Below are 18,640 nucleotides of genomic sequence, written 5' to 3' on the forward strand. Positions count from 1 at the left end.
CCTCTGTGTGAGAATGTGTGATGGTTAGGTACACAAGTGTATGGACCACAACCTCTCCCCTTTTCAGTACAGGAAAATGTGTGTGAAAAGGCAAGCTGAAATAAGGGCATGGTGTATGTATAGTAAAGGATTGACTCAGTAAGCTTGGGGTGCCTAAACCCTACCCTGCACATTCCAAAGAAAGGACTAGTCCTTGACTGAAAGATAACCTCTAAGCCCTTAGAATATCCTGACTGATAGGAGTTCTTTGTATAACAGACCTTGGACCACACCAAATATTTTTTGCTAATGGTGTGATTTATGATGGACCCTTGTTTTTGTTCACCTAGGGCTCTGGGCTATGCTGATCCCCCTCTGATGAAGGGAGTAAAGACTGACCAGCTAAGGTTAGTCATGTGGGTACTCCGTACCACGCACAGTAAGAACCTTGGGCATCAAGGTTTAGGTGAGCTTCCCTGGTTGGTGATACTTTGTATATGTTGTCACACATCACTACTGGGAGAACTAAGTGCTATCTGTGTGACTCCACTGGAAAAGGGCAATTGGAAACTCATGCCTGGTTTCTCCTGGACTCCACCCTATGTAATTTGTTTTTCTTTGCTGATTTAAATCTGTGTCCTTTTATTGTAATAAACCGTAACTATGAGCAGAACAGCTTTTTTGGGTCCTGTGCGTCCTTCTCATGAATCATCAGACCTGAGGGTGGTCTTGAGGACCCCCCAGTACAGTGGTACTTAGAAAATATTGAGGAGACTGGGGTATCAAAAGTCTGTTGATTATGATTCTCTTTGCCTAACTTTTGTAACCTACTATAAAACCAAAGTTCAGGGCTTCCCTGGTGGCGCAGTGGTTGGGAGTTCACCTGCCAATGCAGGGGACACGGGTTCGTGCCCCGGTCCAGGAGGATCCCACGTGCTGTGGAGTGGCTGGGCCCGTGAGCCATGGCCGTTGAGCCTGCGCGTCCGGAGCCTGTGCTCCGCAGCGGGAGAGGCCACAACAGTGAGAGGCCCACGTACCCGCAAAACAAACAAACAAACCAACGTTCAATAATTTTGGCGTTGTTAATATCATGCAAGTAGTGTTAAAGAATAATTCTTCAGAATGTTCAGTTATATATATCAGATGAAAATATGAGATTGCCTCCACTGCCTCATGAGGCTCCTCACAAAATGATGAGCTGTAAAAGACTTTTGCTTTGACCCTTCAGTTATAAATAAAGACAATTAGGGATGTCCTAGAAAACCAACATCATGAAAGAGAAGGTCCAAAGTAAACAAACAGATCAGCTGATCACTGGAGAAAGAGATTAAAGCAAGAGGAAAAAAATTCCAATTAACATCAATCACTGAGGACCAAGCAAAATCAGTGAAAACAAGATATCAGTACCTTTTGGGGAAATTTCAGAAGGTACAAGGACAAAGTAAAAGTACAAAGAGACAATCTTAAAACCTCCTTGAGGGGAAAAAATGTACAAAAGAATGGCATCAAACACCCTAGCTGGAACATGAAGTACTAGAATATATTGTGACAAAATAAAAGGTTCTAAGGTAAAATAATTTTAACCTAAATTCTGTGCCCAGCTAACTTTCTTTTAAGAATTAGAGCACAGGGACTTCCCTGGTGGCAAGAATCTGTCTGCCAATACAGGGGGCATGGGTTCGAGCCCTGGTCCAGGAAGATCCCACATGCCACGGAGCAACTAAGCCCGTGCACCGCAACTACTGAGTCTGCACTCTAGAGCCCGTGAGCCACAACTACTGAGCCCACGTGCCACAACTACTGAAGCCCACATGCCTAGAGCCTGTGCTCTGCAACAAGAGAAGCCACGGCAATGAAAAGCCCACGCACCGCAACAAAGAGTAGCCCCTGCTTGCCACAACTAGGGGAAGCCTGCACGCAGCAACAGAGACCCAACGCAGCCAAAAATAAATTTATTAAAAAAGAAATAAAAGAATAAGAGCATAATAAAGATTACTTTAACTACCTGTGAACCCTCCCTGGAAAAACAGTACTCAAGGACATACACAAGGAAAATGAAAAATGTATCTAAGAGTGGGGGATGATATGGGTTTTATGAAACTGCAGTGAGCAGAGAAATAAATATTTTAACCATAGTTTAAATGTTTGCTAATAATTTGGCTGTGAAACAGTAGAATGGGAATAAACCATATTTTAAAGGACAAAATCATAATAAATTCCAAGAGGAAGAAGATTTGGATACAAAATTAACAAGCTTGATTTAATAGACATATAGAAATATGTCCCCTACAAGTAGAGCCTAGGCATTATTTTCAGACATATTTGAGCAGAAATGAATGGGATAGTATAGGATAATTTTTTCAGCGGTTAAAACCATCGAGACATATTCTGTGAATCCAGGACAGTAAAACTAGAAGACAAAAATACAGTCCTCTGTAAAATGTCTTTTCAGAATTTTTTAATCCCCGTTAATTTACATACAATAAAATTAACAAATTTTAAGTGTACAAGTTTTGTCACATGTATATAGTCATGTAACCACTACCATTTGGTTCAAAATAATCTTTAAGGGCTTCCCTGGTGGCGCAGTGGTTGAGAGTCCGCCTGCCGATGCAGGGGACACGGGTTCGTGCCCCAGTCCAGGAGGATCCCACATGCCGCGGAGCAGCTGGGCCCGTGAGCCACGGCCGCTGAGGCTGCACGTCCGGAGCCTGTGCTCCGCAACGGGAGAGGCCGCAGCAGTGAGAGGCCCGCGTACCGCCAAAAAAAAAAAAAAATCTTTAATATCCCTTATGGTTTTTTTCTTTGATCTATAGGTAATTTAGAAGAGTATTGTTTAATTTTATGATTTCATTCATTTTGGATTTAATGAGAATTTTTTAATGACCCAGAATATGATTTATCTTGCTGAATGTTTAGTGTATATTTGAAAAGAATGTGCATTTTGCTGTTGTTTGATGGAGTATTAATAGGCAGAGTAAATATCAGTTAGGTCAGGTTGGTCAATAATACTGTTAAGGTCTTTTATATCCTTACTTCTTTTCTGCTTCCTTGTTCAATGAATTACTGATAGACAGTGTTGGAATCTCTTAACTCCACTTGTGGGTTTGCCTGTTTCTCCTCTTAATTCCATCAGATTTGTTTAATATATTTTGAAGTTCTGTTATTAGAAACATATGCATTTAAGATTATGCCCTCTTGATGATTTTAGCCTTTGTCAATGAAATATTCCCTTCCTCCCTGGTAACATTTTTCCTTCTTTAAACCTATCTTTGTCGTGATATATTTTTTAGTTAATTTATTTATTTATTTTTTAGTTATTTATATTTATTATATATATATTTTTTATATATATATATTTTTTTTTATTTATATTTATATTTAGTTATTTATTTATTTTTAGTTTATTTATTTATTTATTTATTTGGCTGCACCGGGTCTTAGTTGCAGCAGGCAGGCTCCTTAGTCGCGGCTCACCAGCTCCTTAGTTGGGCATGTGGGATCCTTAGTTGTGGCCGACGGGCTCCTTAGTTGCAGCTCCCGGGCTCCTTAGTTGTGGCGTGCGAACTCTTAGTTGCGGCATGAATGTGGGCTCTAGTTCCTGGACCAAGGATTGAACCTGGGCCCCCTGCACTGGGAGCGTGGAGTCTTAACCACTGCACCACCAGGGAAGTCCCCTGTCGTGATATTTTAAGTGGATTCCCTGTTGACAGCATATGCAATTGGGTCTTGCTTTATGATCCTATCAGAAAATTTATGCCCTTTCAATTGAAGTTACCAGGTATATACATTTAAAGTAATTATCAATATGGTAGTGTTTAAATCTGTCTTTTCTATTTGTTCCACCTCTACATACTTTCTTTTTTTCTTCTTTATTTCCTGCCTTTTTTTGAATTGAGTATTTTTATGGTTACAGTTTATCTCCAGTAATGGCTTATTACATGTACTTATTGGTTCTTTAGGTGGCTACTCTATGGTTTAAAATATACATCTTTACATTATTCTATCTAATATTTATTATTTCCTTTCTTTTGCTTATTTTGCTTTTAATTTGTTTTTATTTGCTCGTTTCTTGAAGTGGAAGCGGTGGCCAGTGAATTGACACTTTTCTCCTTGTGTAATATAAGCATTTTAGTGGTATAAATTTCCCTCTGAATACTGCTTTAGCTGTATCCACAAATTTTTGTTGTTTTTTCATTTCAGTTTAGTTAGAAATACTTTGTAATTTCTCTTTTGATTTCCCTTTTGATCCATGGGTTATTTAGAAGTTACTTAGTTCCCAAATATTTAGAGATTTTGCAGATATCTTTTTGTTATTGATTTCTAATTCATTTCCATTGCAACCAGAAAATATACTTTGAATCTTCTCTTATTTAATTGAGACTTGTTTTGTGGCCCGTAATACGGTCTGTCTTGTTCCATGTTCTGGGTACACTTGAAAAGAATGTGTATTCTATTGCTGTTTGGTAGGGTGTTTCTTTAATGCCCCTAATTAGGCCAAGTTAGTTGATAGTATTGTTCAAGTATTCAAATCTCTGACTGCAACTTGTTTATCCTCACAATTCTATCCGTTTTTGCTTTATGTATTCTGACAATATGCTATAAAGTACATAAATATTTAGAATTGTTATATGCTTTTGATGAATTGACCCCTTTATCATAGTGAAATGACCCTTTTTGTCCCTGTTAATATTCATTGCTCTTACCTATACTTTGTGTGATATTAATTTAACCACTGCAGATTTCTTTTTATTAGTGTTAGTGTAGCGTATCTTTTTTTATTCTTTTACTTTTAATGTACTTATATCTTTGTATTTAAATGTCTTGTAGAGAGCATAATATTGGGTCTTGCTATTTTATTGAATTAATCTTTGCTTTTATTTTGATGCTTAGATCTTTTATATTTAATGTAATTATTGGAATAGTTGAGTTTAAATTTACCAGCTTACTATTTGTTTTCTATTTCTATCATATTTGTCTCTTCTGGTCTTATTCCCTTTTCAGTTTTTTCTGCCTTCTTTTGTATCAACTTAATATTTTTAAAGCATGTATCTTATCTCTTTTGTTGGCTTATTAACTATAAATCCTTGTATTATTTTAGTCATTTCTTTTGGGTTTATAGTATATGTCTTTAATATACACAGCCTAACTTAAAGTGATATTATTACTACTTACAGTATATACAGTACAAGAACCTTACAACAATTCTAATTTCATATCTTTCCAGTGAATAACCCCAATAAAATTAAAATTTCTCTTTCTCAATATTGATTTTTTCAGTCCCAGGGAAGACTAAATCTCCCTGCTTGGGTTACATACTCACCCCTGAACAGACAATAGTGGACAGGGGCATGAATATTTTGGTCAGTCTGAATTCCTGCAGCAGCCCTTCTAGAACTTCATGGAACTAGGAAGGACTTCACCAGAAGAACCCAAGAACAGGAAAGCAAAAGTGTGCTAGTTAGACAAAAACTAGAGCTATCGTAGACCACTACAGGCAAACATACCACAGAAAGAGTTTACAGATTGGCAGGTAGAGAATTCACACACACACACTTGCTATAAATTCCCTATATATATATCTTGCCAACAATACGGAACTTGGCCACACAAAGCAGGAGCAAATGAAGCATTTCTTTGTGTGACATTTTCCTTCCCCTTGTACCCCCCAGGGCACCTCTGCATATCTGATTTCTGTCAAGCTGGAAAAGAAGCCAAACACTCCACGACTCTTTTGTATTTGACTTTTATCAGCATTCTGGAAAAATTTTTACTAACAATATAAGCACCTCTGTATAAGACAGAGTTTCTCAACCTTGGCACTATTGACATTTTGGACCAGATAATTCGTTGTAGTGAGGGGCTTCCCTGTGCATTGTAAGATGTTTAGCAGCATCCCTGGACTCTACCTACGAGACGTCAGTAACACAACTGCCTCCCCAGTTGTGACAATTATAAATAATGCCAAACGTGCCCTAGGGGAGCAAAATTGCTCCTGGTTGAGAACCACTGAATTAAGGAATGTTTATAAACATCCATATCTACAGATTCTTAACCCCAAATCAGCATCAGCTGAGGGGGAGAAAGCAGGGTTAGCATTAGGTGCCATCAACTTCTGTTCCATATCCCAGCAAGTCCATCACTTCTCAGGGGACCACATCTGTTGTTCACCACGGCAAAAACAGCTCTCAGCACCTGGACGAGAGCAGTGTTCAGCAACCACAACCACAACAAATGTTAGAAGAATAAGTGAATAAATGAATGGATGGATGGATGATGGATGAAAAGGAAAATGTGCATGATTATCCACAGTGTTACTCTGGGGAAAGGCGTGACTTAGGTGGTATGTACATAAGAAGAGGACATATTTTACGATTATACTTAAAAACTTTTGTATTTGAATTTTATCATTTTTACCTTCATTTTTAAAACACTTGGAAATCAAACCAAGGATTTTCCCCTTAATAAATCTTTCTTTAATTTGCTCAGGGTTTTTTAAGTACGAAAGTGGACTTTTGCCCTAGTTCATATTCTGAATATATGACCAAATCTGAAGCGCAATTTTTTTTCCTTTTAACTCATGAGCAAACAGCAATATCATATAAATATTTATGAATGAAGTTTACGTTGGGGAAAAATGTACTTAGGGCAAAAGTAGCTTGACACGTTACATTCAGTTATGTGCCTTGGTCTTGAGGGCAGGGACCGCGTCATCACATCTTGCGCCCTACAGAGCCTGTGCGGTGTGGGCCCTCAGAAAATGTATGCCGAGAAAATGATGATGAAGCTTCTTAGGCATGGTTTTGGTTCCTCCTGTTTTACTTTGTAAAACCAAGATTATTAGGGCAGGATGAGAGGAGAGGGGGCTTGAGCCAGGTGCAGTGAAAAGTCCTCTGAGAAGAACACGTGTCTGGGCCTTTCTGCTTAAGGCACACAGGAAAGGTCCAAGGGCAAAGGAATAGGCCAGGGAGTATAGAGGGGGAAAGATAATTTATGGAGACAGCTGTCCCTCCTCTTTCTCCTCCACCACCAGCAGGAAGCTGGGTCAGATCCTTCAGTAACAGCAGACCCTACTCCTGCAGTTGGGAACCCGGGAGCACAAATCAGTCCAGCACCTGCCCCATGTGACACCTCCACCCCAGGGGGAAAGGCCCAGCTACCTGGGTCTCTTGATATTAGGGCTCCAGGAACCAGAAGAGCCTGACGTGCTTGTGAGGAGAGGTCATTTATTCACATGAAGCAGGGAGAGCTCGAGGACACAGAGCGATCCATCTGCCTTAGCGACTAAACAGACTCCCTTCGCCTCATCCTCCTGCAGAAGCGGTCAAGGAGGGAGGTTGGGTGAGGTGACCTTACAGAGCTCAATCTGTGCTTCTAAAAATAGTAGCATCCTTGGAGAATCAAGGAGGGGAGGGGAGGCTGTGGATGTTGTGGGCAAAAACCGGACTCCCCAGAGCACTGTCAGTATGAAACTGTATTAATTAGACACAGACACCCAGCTCGATAACCTCAGGTATCACAGAAATTGAAAGTAAATGAACTGGCTTTTTTTTTTTTTCCTTTCTGGTTATACTTTCCCTGGGCTAAAAAGGAGAAAGAGAATTGTGTCTTCTGACCTATTTGAATGACTGCACACTACCCCAGGAGATGTTTTCCCCAGCAGAGGGAAATGGGGCTTCTTAGAGACACATCGAGAGAAGGCAAGAGCTGCAGCAAAGTGGGAGCCAGGGGGGTCGGGCATTGGGGGCCTGCGGGGTCTGGGTCCCCACCTCTCTCTTCCTGCCTGGAGACTGCGCAGGGGCTGGGCAGGTGTCCAGGTGTGTCCAGGGCTGTCACGGGCTGCCACTCTCAGGCTGCTGCAGGGTCTTCGTCGAGAGCCCTGTAGGACTAGGTGTTTGCAGGGTCCAGTGGAGCCACGTGCTGGTCTGCACAAGCTGCATGTGACCAGGTTGCGTGCAGTGCTCTGGTGGGTGGAGGGGTGTGTGCGTGTGCATGCGTGTGCTGGGATGGGGGGGGAGTGTTTGCAGGAGTGTACGGAGGTATTGCAGCAAACTTGGGGGGGGGGGGTCTCTGTAGGGAGGTGTGTGGAGCTATAGGGGAAGAATGCACATGGACGGTGACTGGAGGACTTTGCGGGCTATGTGAGGCCTGTGGGTAAAACTGTGGGGGAAAAGCTATGTAGGAAATGGGGGTTGGGAGTCTCCAAGGGGCTGTACGGAGACCTGTCTGAGAGAGTGCACGAGGCTATGGGTGGGCTGTGTGCAGAGCCTGTCTGGGCTGCCAGTGGGGCAGCCCAGCACTGTGGGGCAGCTCTTTGTGTAGCTTTGTCCTGCGGGCTCTGAGCGGATGTGATGGGGATATGAGTGGAGCCACACAGGGGGCTCCGTAGGGGATAGTTAAGGCTTTGGGGGCTTCTGCTCTGGGGGCTGCTGTGGGCCGCGGGACCTGTGTGATGCTGTGCAGGGCTGCAGGTAGCTGGATAGAGGGGCAGAACCCTGGATGGTGTCCACAGCTCTGCCATTTAAAGATGAGTGTGCTTCCTTAGGGAGGGTGCTCCCGAAGTGCAGTCATTTATTCTCCTTCATCTGATTGATTACGTGAAGGGAAGGAGCAGTGCGGCCCCTTGCAATGCTGCCCTGTCCGTGCTTCTGTGTGCGCCAGGCTGAGGACACTTTCTAATGCTTCAGTTTGTGCTCTCTCAACAGGACAACGTGGATCTTGGAGAGCTGATGTTCTCCCTCTGCTATCTTCCCACGGCTGGCAGGCTGACCATTACCATTATAAAAGCAAGGAATTTAAAGGCAATGGACATAACGGGAGCATCAGGTGGGACAAGCTCAAATGCAGATTTCTTCCTACGTTCTTCTGTAGCACCTTATGAAGCTTCCAGTAGAGTAATAAAGTGCATGGACTTTGGAACCAAACTGCCTAAGTTTAATCCTAGTCCTAGACCTAATAGCTGTGTGACCTTGGGCAAGTCACTTAATCTCTCTGGGCTTTAGATTCCCCATCTGTAAAAATGAGGACAATAATAGTATCTGGCTCTTTCGGTTGTTACAGGATTAAGTGAGCTAACACATATGACACCTAAGAACGGTGCCTGGCACACACTAAATGCTCCTCAGTGTTAGCTCTCATTATTATTACTATTGTTCTCTCTTAGGTCTTCTCCTTCACATAATTGTGGACTGGACCTACAGTTTGCACATGCTGATATAGCTTATCTGATTGGGTCTTTCCTCACATACAAGCAATCGTCATCACCTCAGGCTTTCAGAAGATTGATATCCAATATCCTTATATAAAAGGTCCATCAGTGAACTATGCAGTTTGGTTTTTCCAGTGAATCAAGCATGTAGCCTTAAATTCTAAACCCTAACAGAAAATACCCTGATATGCAGTTCCTTTTATACAAGTTCACAAGCCACCTCTTCAGGGGCTCCCAAAATGTGGTCGCAAAACCCCCAGCTCACTGGCTTTTGGTCACTGAAATCAACAGATGCAATATATTTTGCTTCCTGGATGCCAGTGTTTTATTCAAGCAGAAAAAAAGATATGGCTTCTTCTGGCCCTCTAAGTCGCCCCAGACAGTGTATGGGTGTCAGAGCAACACATGGTTAGGCAGGTGAAGCAAGAAGGACTCCCCACTGAGCAGAATAGTGAGGTGAAACCAAGAAAGTTCCACCTGAAGCAGAGTCCAGCCTTGCCACCTGTCACCCCATCCCAGCATGGCACCACAAGCAAGCCTGTGTCCCTTCTCTCCCTGCTGAACTGCTTCTCCCTTTGCAACCCGACTGCAGGCAGCTCTAGGGCTTGAGGCCCCTGCACTGAAGGAAACCCACCCCCACCCCAAGTTTTCCCAGTCCTCTAGGAATTTAGCTTCTCCCTTTCCTAAAGACCTAGTTTTTAGAAAAAGATTCCCCGAGGTGGCTCCAAGTCAGGTCCTGCAGCTTTTTCCCCATGCTTTGGAAATGGCTTTGCATTTCCCTTCCTGTGACAGCCAAGCAGGTCCTGGATCCTAATCTAATTTGGTAACATGTTTTCACACTATTTTTAAATTCCACTCATTTTGAGGGGAGAGAGTCCTGTGCTTTTTCCTGAATGAATGACTCAGTTATCCCAACTCCAGTCCCTGCCCAGACATCGTGTTAATTAAAATCCTCAAACTCCAGTCCACAGGCAGGGAAAGGGGTTCTGTATACCACGGTCCTTGAAAGTCTGCCGTGACGAAACTGCTGGCCTAAATCTGCATGTATCCTCACAGTACCTCTGCTTCTCATGGTCTGTACAGATCCCTACGTGAAAGTCTCATTGATGTCTGATGGCAGACGATTGAAGAAGAGGAAAACGTCCACCAAGAGGAACACTCTGAACCCTGTTTACAACGAAGCCATAGTCTTTGACATCCCTCCCGAGAATATTGACCAAATCTACTTGTCCATAGCGGTCATGGACTACGACCGGTGAGAGGCCTAGAGCTGTTTCTCATTGCAAGTCCACTATGCCCAGGGTTGGGGCACGGGGGGTGCCAGCTGTGGACTCTTAGCTGGTGTCTTAGTGCAGCCACAGGAAGAGAGCCAGGTGAGCAGCACACTGAGAGCTGACTGACAAGGAGTCACCATTTTACAAGCAATGGAGTAGAGTCAGATTACCAAAGTGCCTCTAAGCTCTCCCATTTCTTCTTTCTTTCTCCTCCTCCATTCTCCTTCCTCCTCTACTTCTTCCCCTCTCCATCCCTGTACACCCCTCAGAATCTCACCTTAGAGAGCTGTGACCCCACAGATCATAATCTTCTCTCTGGCAATCCTACCTGGCCTTTATCAGAAAGATTCCACTCAAAACAGCAGAATGATTACTTTAGCCAGACCATCAACATTTCTAAATACATAATTTTGTTCTTTTTTTTTTTCTTCTCCCAATGTGTTTAATAAAGATCGTTTCCATCCACGTAAGTCTGAAAGCAAACACAGAAATGTTCTCTTGAAAATGCTAGAATCAGTATGGATGACAGGGTACATTAAAATGTATAAGATGCTCGACTTTCTAATTAATACAGCACAGAAGAGATATTTATAGCCTGCATTGTAGCCAATTGTGTATTTAAAGGACAGATTTGAAAAACAGTCATTTTAATATGCAAAGGAAGTACCAACAGGGAATTATACATGTTAAACTAGTCATTAGACTGAAATGCAAAGTCTGTTTTTAATTGGAAACCTCCCACATGGTCTGGGCACAATTATAAAAAAAAAAAAAAAGTCTGACTTCTAATATCTTACAGTATTATTTGCAGCTGAAAATTTTCCCACAGACCCCTGAAATGTCAGAAAGGCAGCCTCAATGCCCTGAACACTCTTTCCAGAGATGCCTGGGTGAAGCATAATCGTCTTGCAACCCAGGGAGCACGTGGGTTGGCTCAGCTGCCCATGGGTGTGATAGCCCACGCTGGGCAGTAGACCTCATCTTGTCTCCTCTGGACGACACACAACACAAATAGTGTCAGGCCACAAGAGGGGACATTGCCCACCAGCCGTGGAAGGCTGGGCCAGTATTTTTCAAGCTATTGCCAAGTTTCCCGCATCGACAAATCTGATTATGTGAGCTCTGCTTCAATTTAATTCTCAGTAAACTCATGAATCTGGCCTGGAAAAATCCATGGCAGAATTCATGGGGCTCCTGCATGCAACTGATTTTAATGAGCATAGAATCCAATATCCTTCACACTGCTTCCCCACCCTTGTCTCCCCCTTGCTCCCTATACACAAATAGGAGAAAAACCCCTCATCCTTGTAGGAAGGAAAAAGAAAGAGAAGAAGTCTGTGAATTTGGATCCCAGAGAGTTAAAGGATGGGCCATGTCATTCTGGATATATGCAAAGGACTTCTAACCAAAAACCGTTAAGGAAAAAAGAAATGGTCCAAGGCAGAGATCTACCCAGGGATGTTTCAGAAATACTAGCTAAGTATTAAAGGAGCTGAGTATTTCTGCAGTAGGGAACTCAAGTTGGGTCAAAGAAGCAAAGCTGGGCTTGCAAGGAAGGAGGGAAGAGCACAAAAAGCCAACATGTTCTCTAAAGAGAGGGGTTGCAAGATGATCCAGGAGCCTCCTCCACTCTGCCCCCTTTGTGAGCTCAAGGCTACAGCTGACAGACTCGGAGCTTCTCCCTTACCCATACTTGGTTCCCTCTTGCAGGAATGAAGCAGCCATTAGTGCAAGAAACTCTTTTCAGATGGCCCCCTTTTCATTACATGGATTTGGAGGCCTGAGGTCAACCTTGTTCCAGAACCAGAAGTGACATCCTTTGCATGCAGCAGGGAGTTCTTCCAACACAGGTTCTTGGGAACAAGCTAAGTCATGCCAGTGTTCCAACAGCTGAGCTGTGTGAGGGCCAGATTCTGGTCTTCCTCTCTGTGCCCCGAGTGAAATATTGTAACCCGAGTCTTAGTGGCTATTAAGCTTGGCCTGTAGTTTTAAATTAGGGAATGAAAAGGACCACCCCTTCCCTAATTCCTCTGTCAGTTTAACTGAGTAGCTGCTGCTCTTACATACCAAAATTTAAGGAAAAAACTATTGTGCCCCATTTTCACAGTGTAGGTCACAATGAGATCATCGGCGTGTGTCAAGTAGGCAACGAAGCTGAGAGGCTGGGCAGGGACCACTGGAGTGAAATGTTGTCATATCCGCGCAAGCCCATTGCACACTGGCATTCCCTGGTGGAGGTAAGACCCTACTCCCACGTGCTCCTCTTTGCAGAAGAATAAAGGCTTTACTGTTGAGATGCAGGAGCCACCAAAATTGTGAGTGTACCAGGGTCTGTGGTCACCGATGTGTTTCCCTGGTTGCATTTCCTGGGACCGCTTGTTGGGAATTGCATTCAATCTGAGATTGAGTCTGTGCTCCCTGCCAGTCTGGTAGGTTTTGAACATTGATCAGGGATCATCTGTTACTTTGATTGTTTTCAAAAAAGATCAAGATTCTCTTATTTCATGTTGTGGCTTTGGGTTGACATTTGGAGGACATCTGCAGGATCTGAGTGAGTGTGGAGGTCCAGGCCATCATAGAGTGACTTACAGCTAGCATCAGAAAAAACTTGAGACCGGGAGAGAGGAAGCATGGATTCTGAGACTGGCCGTAGCATGAACCTGTGATTCTGGGCAAACTGGTTAGTATCAACTGTATATGATAAAAACCCCCAAGTCAACAAACCACAAAATAACAAGTGAAATGGAAATTTATTTCTCTCTTACATAAAAAAGGTCCAGAGGGATGTTGTCTAGGAAGGTTGTCTAGGCTGTTAAAGTGGCTCTGTGGCTGACAGAGATCTAGACTTCTGTCTTTCTGCTTCCCTGTCCCAGTGTGAGGTGTTTTTTTTTTTGTTTGTTCGTTTGTTTGTTTTGAGGTCACCTCATGGAGCGATATGGCTGCTAAGCTCCAACCATCACATATCTCCCAGGCCATAGAAAGGTGAAGACAAGAGCCAAAAGCACACACATTCCTTTTTAAAGGGTTTTCCTTGATGTCTTATGCAACACTGCTACTTCCATTTAAATTAGTCCCAGAACTTAGTCATACAGACATGTATGGTTGCAAGGGAGGGTAGGAAGTGTATTCTTTTTGTCGGTGGCAATGTGCCCAACTGAAAAAGCAGGATTCTCGTTGCAAGGTAGAAGAAGAGAGTGGATACTTGGAGGCAGTGGACCGTGGTTCTGCCTCCCACCCTCATTCATTCACTCACTCCCCCATCCTTTCCTTCTCATTTATTCTTCCCCCATTCGTCCTTACTCAGTGACTCACCCTCTTTTTTATTTACTAACTCATTCTCTCAGAAATAAATTGCATTCTCTAAGTGACATTTCTGTGGGGCAAATGCCATATTAGATAGAGAAAATATAGATGTAAGAAACCTTTCCTTTCCTTGAAGAGCTCATAGACCATAAGAGAGAGGATGGCATGTAAACTAATCACTGAAGTGCACAGTCATAAGCGTTATCATCTACATCAAGTGCTACAGGGGCACCAAGGAAGCAAGTGTCATGCTTGGATGAGCTTGTCCATGAAGGATTAGTCCCTCCTGCTCTTGGGAAACGAAGAGAACCTGAGCCCCTGGGAATAGGGACACCAGAGAGCGTGGGTTCCAGGCAGAGAGCTTCCTCTCACTCTCCCAGAGCAGGCAGCTCTGTTCCCTGCAAAGCCATCCTGAGAGGCCAAGACCAGAGCCTCACCCAGTGTGGATTCTGCTGCCCTGGCCAGTCAGGAGAGTCTAAGTAGACATGCAGGGCAGCCATAGAGAGGCAGGAGGGCCCCAGGGGATGAAGGGACAGTCTGTTGGAGATCCTGCCGGAGGGGAGGAACAAGACAGGGCCTGTGGACGGAATCTAAGCTTCAGGGCCTCTGGGTGGTATACTCAAGGAGAGCCTAGGGCCCTCCTAATTTGCAGGTCCTTGAGGACACCTCTGTCCTTGGGCCGTAGAAGGGAAGACTGTTTCCTGGGCTCAAAATTAATCCCTACGGGAGACCATAGAACCTGTGAACCACTTCACAGTGCGGGGGACTGGTGCTAGCTACAGTGCACATCACTTCTTCAGTTCCTGGTGGAATTCTCAGAGGAGTCTCTCTGTGGACTGCCAGAGCCCGTCGCTAGCAGGGGCAGTTAGAGCCCTTGTGATAGGCTTTTTGCGCCCTTACAGAGTCACTGCCGACTTTCATCCTTATTTGTAACCTGAAGTGTCAAAGACTGTCAGGGCTCTGTGCCTCTCGGGACACAGGAAATGGGAAAGGAGTGAGGATCAGGGGTGTGGCGTGGGGCTGAGACAGGAGCCCTGATTGTGTGCACAAGCACTTCTGTCTCGGTGACCTTGCCAGGGAGTGACTGTGGATGGGACTGTGAACACGGGGCCCCGAGCACGGCGCGTGCACCTTACAGGAGGGGACGTGTGGAAAGCGGGCCTGGGAGGCTGCCCTCACTGCCCAGGAGGAAGCACCCTATGACTGGCTGCCCGGCAGCCATGCCTTAGACCCTGAGCACTTGGCTTGCTGCAAATCTGTGTTGGACAGTTTTGTGAGAGATACGTGTTTTTAGAGTTAAACCACTGAAACTTGGGGGTCGTTTGTTACAGCAGCTAGAATTACTTCGGCGAATTCAGTGGTCCTTTCTCAATGGTTGCAGCAGAACTAAGGAAATGAAATGCCCCTTATATGAAAGGCAAACCAAGGAAGGCTTTTCCTGCCCTGTTGCTTCATGTGTCTTTGAAGTACATGCCTGGGACTTCGGATCCATCCTGAGAGGAGAAGCCATACTTTCCCTTTTAAGAATAAACATGTTATGAGCGGACTTGGGGCAGTGGTACCGGATGAGATGAAAAGCAGTGTCAGAGGGGTGCCCGTGCTTTGCTGACAGCTGTCAGGATGGAGGAGGCCGTGGGCAGAGCGGTTTTGACGTGGTTGGACCTAGATTCAAACCCCTGTGCTGCCACTCAGTTGCTTGTTTCTCCCTTTTGCTGAATCTCAGTTTTTCTCCTCTGTAAAGTGGCTGTAATAGTGCCTGTCCCACAAGGGTGATTGTGAGGATTAAAGAATCTAATGTATGTGAAGCACCATGGCTGGCGCCCAGTAAATGCTCAGTAAAACTCCCAGTTATGACCATTACTATGTATGTCCCACATTCTGAGGGATTGCTGTGTGTCCTCATGGGACCGTCGCACAAAGAAACATGATAATGTTGGTCACGGAGGGGAAAAGGAAGGTTGGGCGTACCCCACACCCCACGTGCTGGTGAGCCATGACCCCCCACTGGGAGAAGGGGTCATTTGTGACTTGACCGGATATAGACACACGTATTTCGGTTCTGTTCTTTCTCCTGTCTTCCTTGGCCTTAAAGATAAGTTGCTGTTACACTAAGAACCGTTACATTTTCTGCTGTAAAACAAAACAGCAATTAAGTGGCACTTCTCTGGATGTGTGTGTGTGTGTGTGTGTGTGTGTGTACATGAGCATTTGTGTAAGAACGAATGAGAGAGAAAGAGAAGAGAGAAGATCTGGAGTAGTTAGGATTTAGTACGAAGGGAGGCTGGCCTGGCAGAAGCTCTTCACTGCCGGGGGCTGAGGGACCAGGTCAGGACTGAACCCTGAGCCCTGCAGAGATCTGGCAGCCTGCTTGGGGCTGCATCCAACACACCCTGACCTTGCCAGAGCAGGTGGCAGATGGAGTCTTCAAAGCCAGTGAGTTCAGAAATCCATTTCTCTCTCAGAGAATCTGGATGGCTTCACTGCACACTCAAAGGTCAGCCAGTGCCTCTCCCTTTTCTCTCCATGATGTCGGAGGCTTGGGAAGCTGTGTAAACTCCCTCAGTGGGCCGCCTGGGCCCTGGGGACAGGAGCATCCCCTCCACGGAGCCTCAGGGGATGACAGAGCTCTGACAGAGCTCCCACAGCCCTCTCCTCCACATATCCAAGAGAAGATGGTGCTGGCCTGGCCGCATCCCGGCACCTTTCCCACCCCTGCACGTGGAGCTGGCCCACACCATGCAGCTCCGGGGACAATAATAGCAAAGTTCCAGGCTTTCATCACTTCCGTGTGAAGTGCTGCCTGACCTCTGGATTAACAAGTAGTAAACTTGGTTTGGTGGGAAGAGCAGACCACAGACACCATTGGGTTGAGTCAGTTTTTACTTTTCTAAAAGGGATAGACTCCAATCAGAATACACAGTGAAGGTCTGCAGCATTCCCCTGATTGACAGATGTAAGATTCTAAACCCCAAAGTCCTGCTCAAGGGTGCTCAGGTGTGAACAAATCTTCCTGTCTCCAAGCTCAGCATTTTCTCTGTGCACCTGGTTAGTCTGACAGTCTGCAGGGCCACCTCAAAGAGCTGGAAGCCCCCTGCAACTCAGGGTTATGCAGTTCCCAGCATAACTAGGGGCAGGTGTGGTACAGTACACCCTGGCAGAAACTTCCAGCCTCTGCCACCTTAAGGGTGTAGATTTAGAGCTGTATAGCTAAGGCAAATGTCATCACCCAGACTCGACTGGGAGTTACTCTAGCAGGCCCTTTAAACAAGCTCTAGATATTATCCATCAAGTGCCCACCAGGGCCTACCTGGAGTCTTCAAAGTCTACACATTCCCAAGATTACCCAGGTTGGGTTAAGTGTCCACCCCTGGTCCAGTTTGCCAGAGGTCAGGGGTCATGGAAATGTGACCTGGTCCCACTCCAGCAGGAGTGTTGAGAGGAGACTTGCTGAGAAGTGTCCCCCTGGCAGGACAGGGAAATGGACACAAGTGACCCCAATCTTCTGCTTCCCAGAAGATTTTGAAGTGAGGGCGTCAAAAGCCTTATTACTCTGGGCCAACTGCTATTCACAACAGATTTAGGAAAGAGGAGTGATTCCCCAGAAAGAGGAGGGGTTGACTGGAACTGAACCTGGATCAGGTTCCCATCAGGGAGTTTGAGTGTGTGTGGGCCTGGGGTCCTGGTGAGGGCTAGACCAGCAGAGAAGGAAACTGAAACCAGAAAGAAAAAAGCAGGCACTAGGCACAGGGTGGGAAAGCCCAAGGGAGTTGCAACCTGCCTCCTGTCTCCTTCCTCCTTCCCAAGCTGGCGCCTAGGCGAGAGAAGCACAAAGGCCCTGGTGACAAGGGGAGATCTGTGTGCTTGCATCTGACCGGACGTGTTGTCCAGCTTGTCTTTGGCCATCAGATGACGTCGTCACTACGTGTGCTGCTGGGACCCCCTCGAGGCTGACCAGGCCACACTGCGCCTCCTGACTGCCCTGCAGATCTCTGAGGCCTTGGCAGCACCTCTCGCCTGAGAGGTTTTCTTTGCAGCCCTTGGTACAGGTCACTTTCCCACTTACTGGACACCCCCCCCAAAAAAGAACCCTTGTCGGCCAATATTGTCACCTCCTTTCCACATCTTCCAAGCATTCAGGGACACACAGGAGCTGCAGGAGACTCAGTGCCATTACAGGCACCCTCTTCATGCCCATAAAGTTACGTGGCCATTTCTACCTGTTCCTCTAGCCCCATGTTGGCACAGGGGCCATTTCTGCCTTCACCTTCCTCCTCGACCCACCTGAAACTTGAGACTTCAAGCCTGAGCGGTGAAGCCAGGACCTCACATCAAGCCCCGCCCCCCATCTCCCTACCAAAGGCTCTCTACATCCTCTTTCCGGCTGGTGGAACCTTCCTTTGTATCAGAGCATGATTTCCTTTATACTACGACTTAGGTTCAGATCTCCAAGGTTTCCTCTCAATGTGTAGAGGGAACATTTGGGATTTCGATGTGTCTCTTTTCTCTTGACAGGCCTGGCTTTGGAGACTTTTGTTTCTGTAGGGAGTATCTGGTCATTGACCTGTCTGATCATCACGTTATTTGCCCTCAGTTTGTAGGAACATGTAACATTGACTCCTTTGCATGGAACAGCGTGATTTACAGAGAATGGAAATACTGTCCCTGTTACACAGGTATTAAATTAGTATTTGAGGAATGAATGAAAGAATGAATGAAGGAGACATATAAGGAAAGCAGTTGGGTTCCTCTAGTTCTAAAGTCCCACAGTTTCCCACTCAGAGGAGTCCAAAGGAGAAGTCAGTTCGCAGCAAGGTGTAAAAGGTATCAAGACTAAATTTACAGTAGGCTCTTCAAATGGAGATGGTCCTTATTAAGC

General features: G+C 45.2%; 1 protein-coding gene across 2 annotated transcripts in view; it reads left to right on the forward strand.

Moving 5' to 3' along the window:
* Positions 1 to 18,640, forward strand: part of SYT9 (synaptotagmin 9) — a 184,010-nt gene that overhangs the window by 126,928 nt on the left and 38,442 nt on the right. Inside the window, exons 4-6 of one of the 2 annotated variants that reach the window (XM_029208564.1) lie at positions 8,685 to 8,805; positions 10,271 to 10,442; positions 12,569 to 12,698. In XM_029208564.1, the coding sequence (XP_029064397.1) occupies positions 8,685 to 8,805; positions 10,271 to 10,442; positions 12,569 to 12,698 (423 nt within the window). Of the gene's footprint in view, positions 1 to 8,684; positions 8,806 to 10,270; positions 10,443 to 12,568; positions 12,741 to 18,640 lie in introns of those variants that run through there. The other variant, XM_029208563.1, reaches the window with a different exon arrangement.

The sequence above is a fragment of the Monodon monoceros genome, unplaced genomic scaffold (genome assembly GCF_005190385.1).
Source record: "Monodon monoceros isolate NGI ecotype Baffin Bay Population unplaced genomic scaffold, NGI_Narwhal_1 Super_Scaffold_7, whole genome shotgun sequence".
Classification (NCBI taxonomy): Eukaryota; Metazoa; Chordata; class Mammalia; order Artiodactyla; family Monodontidae; genus Monodon; species Monodon monoceros.